Source organism: Vicugna pacos, chromosome 3, assembly GCF_048564905.1.
Source record: "Vicugna pacos chromosome 3, VicPac4, whole genome shotgun sequence".
Classification (NCBI taxonomy): domain Eukaryota; kingdom Metazoa; phylum Chordata; class Mammalia; order Artiodactyla; family Camelidae; genus Vicugna; species Vicugna pacos.
Genome location: NC_132989.1, coordinates 985,486 through 988,508, shown reverse-complemented (window position 1 = coordinate 988,508; position 3,023 = coordinate 985,486). Strand labels below are relative to the sequence as shown.

General features: G+C 39.7%; 1 protein-coding gene across 1 annotated transcript; it reads left to right on the top strand.

Annotated features, from left to right (window-relative positions):
- Positions 1 to 600: 600 nt before the first annotated feature.
- LOC140689236 (olfactory receptor 2M4-like) lies at positions 601 to 1,548 on the top strand. Its single transcript, XM_072949477.1, has one exon. It carries the CDS (start codon positions 601 to 603, stop codon positions 1,534 to 1,536), a length of 936 nt encoding a protein of 311 aa, XP_072805578.1. The 3' UTR covers positions 1,537 to 1,548.
- The last annotated feature ends 1,475 nt before the right edge of the window (positions 1,549 to 3,023 follow it).

Sequence of the window (3,023 nt, the reverse complement as noted above, 5' to 3'; positions counted from 1 at the left end):
AGTTAAAATGTAATGTTATTAAACACTTCTCTGAAAACAAGTATGCAGGTTTCCGTATGGGGTAATAATGCTGATTCAATATAGTCTTTCACTGGTCCGGTATCACACACGAGGTGGGGGCAGGAAGGTAGGGGGAATCCAGAGAAGAGGAAATTTGTAGTTATTAAGAAGAGCGCAGGCTGGGGACAAGTTAGGACTAAAAGATGTAAAGGGATTCCATGTGAACAGGGATGGTTCATAAAATTGAGCAACAAAGTACATGTAATTATTTTTTCTCCTATGTTTTCTCTATGGACTGTGTATCTGTGGGTAAACCATCAGTAACTTCATATCTACTTCAGTTTTCTTTTCTGGAAAATAAAGAAAATACTTATTGAAGTTCTTGTTTGTGACGTTTGGATAGGGAACCAAGAAGAGAGCACTGGACCAAGTCACATAACTTACTGGGACTAAAGGGGAGGCAGCTGAAGTTTAGTGAGGATGTCTATGACGTGCATGCAGTTGCGTCTGAGTGCATTGCCACAGTATGCATTTGAAAACTAAATTAGTACACATGCTTGTGTCCACTCTGGAACTTGTAGGTGAAGCAAGTGATCCAGGATGGTTTGGAGAAACCAGACCTTCGATTTTGACTTCATCCTGTTAGGAATCTTCAATCACAGCCCCACCCACATCTTCCTCTTCTCTCTGGTCTTGGGCATCTTCTCAGTGGCCTTCGTGGGAAATACTGCCATGGTTCTCCTCATCCACCTGGACACCCATCTCCACACCCCCATGTACTTCCTGCTCAGCCAGCTCTCCCTCATGGACCTGATGCTCATCTCTACCACTGTCCCCAAGATGGCCTTCAACTACCTGTCTGGCAGCAAACTCCTCTCTCTAGCAGGTTGTGGAACTCAGATCTTTTTCTACGTTTCCCTGCTTGGAGCTGAATGTTTCCTGCTGGCTGTCATGGCCTATGACCGCTATGTGGCTATATGCCACCCTCTTCGATACACTATTCTAATGAATCCGAAACTCTGTGTCCTCATGACCGTTTCTTCCTGGGTCTTGGGCTCTCTTGATGGCATCATTGTGCTCGCAGCCACCCTCTCATTCTCATACTGCAGCTCCCTGGAGATCCATCACTTTTTCTGTGACGTTGCTGCCCTGTTACCGCTGTCTTGTACAGACACCGCTACGTTTGAAAGACTGCTTTTCATCTGCTGTGTGGTGATGCTAGTCTTTCCGGTCTCTGTGATTGTTGGTTCCTATTCACGAGTCCTTGGAGCTGTCATTGGCATGGGCTCTGAGGAACGTCGCCGCAGAGCCTTCACCACCTGCTCCTCCCATTTGTCTGTGGTTGGACTCTATTACGGTGCTGCCATGTTTATGTACATGAGACCAGCTTCCAACCACACACCAGCCCAGGATAAGATGGTCTCAGCCTTTTACACAATCCTCACTCCCATGCTAAACCCTCTCATCTACAGTCTTCGCAACAAAGAAGTAGCCAGGGGATTTCAGAAACTGCTGAAGAGAAGAAAATTAATATAATTTCATCCAACATCTTTGCGTGTCCACTCTGGTCAACACTCCTTCCAGGGACTGAAGTCCCTTCCATCATCTTATTCTCCTAGAGTTCTTTTCTTCTACTTTCTCCCCAATATTAAATAGCTTTATTTAGTATAGTATTATATAAACATCACAAGTAAAGAAGGCAATTTAGACAATGCATAGGCTGCTTAGTCCCTGTGAATTTCAATATTAATTAATGTGCTTACTCCATTGAATTGTTAATTGTAACTTTATTTAAAGTCAATTGGCCATAGATGAATATAATTACTCTTGGACAGAGTTCTATTTCATGCATGTATAGATCTAACCTCAGGTTGTTGCTGCAATGCCCTGATTTCTATGGCCTCATTGTTAAGTGAAAAGTAAGAAAGTGTTAAGTTCTTTTTGTTCATCTTGGTAACACGTTGCTTAGGCTATTCCGGGTATCTTGAGTTTCCACATAAACTTTAGGATCAGCTTGTCATCTTCTGAAAAAGAGCAGCTGAAATTTTTGTAGAGATCATGTTGCATGTATAAACCAGTTTGGGGGCTTTCTCCAACTTCACAATAAGAAATCTTACAATTCATGGACAACAAAATACCTTTGATTTTTTTCTTTAAATATTTCTTTCTTTCAAGATTTTGCACTTTTCTGGTGTACAAATTGTGTGCTATTTTGTGAAATTTATTAATAACTTATTTTTGATGATATTACACATGGACTGTTTACTTAATTTGCTTTTATTCCATAGGTGTAATGTGTTACTATTGCATATTTCTGTGTCATTTATATATTATGTGAATGGAAACAAACCTGTGATCAAGCACTGTCTTTCTAGTTGTTGCTCATGTGGTTTTCAATTATGATCATTTATAACTAAAATCAGTAATGATTTTGTGGGATCCTCACTGTTTTGAGTCATTTCCTTTTCTACTACTTATTAATTAATTCAACTAATATTGACCGAATGTAAACTGTATGACAAACAACATGCTTTTATACAGGGTTAAAAATTAACTCTGTGTTATTGTTTATGTAAGAAGTTTGTTATTAAGGAAGAGAGAAATAATAAGATGTACATAAATTGCAATGCCTTTTAAAAGTTGTGATCAGCATAATTTTGTGATGGCCAGCCATAATTTTTCATCCAAATTCCAGAGACTATGAACATTATGGATGTTACTCCTTTAGTTGTCACGTTACATGGCCAAAAGGCATTTTGCAAATGAAGGTAAAGTCAATTGATAATAAGTTGATAACAAAGGCAATTTGCAATTGAAGGCAAAGTCATTTGACCTTAATATTAGATTTTTACGTGTTTATGGCTGACCAAATCACGTAAGTGCTTTAGAGAAAAGAGTAAAAGGAGAAGAAAGACTGAAGCAAATCATGAGAATACTATGGCATGTCATCTGTGGCTTTAAAGATGGAGGGGGCCATGTGCAAAAAGCAGGTTGTGGGAGTTGAGTGCAACCTCTGGCTCGTA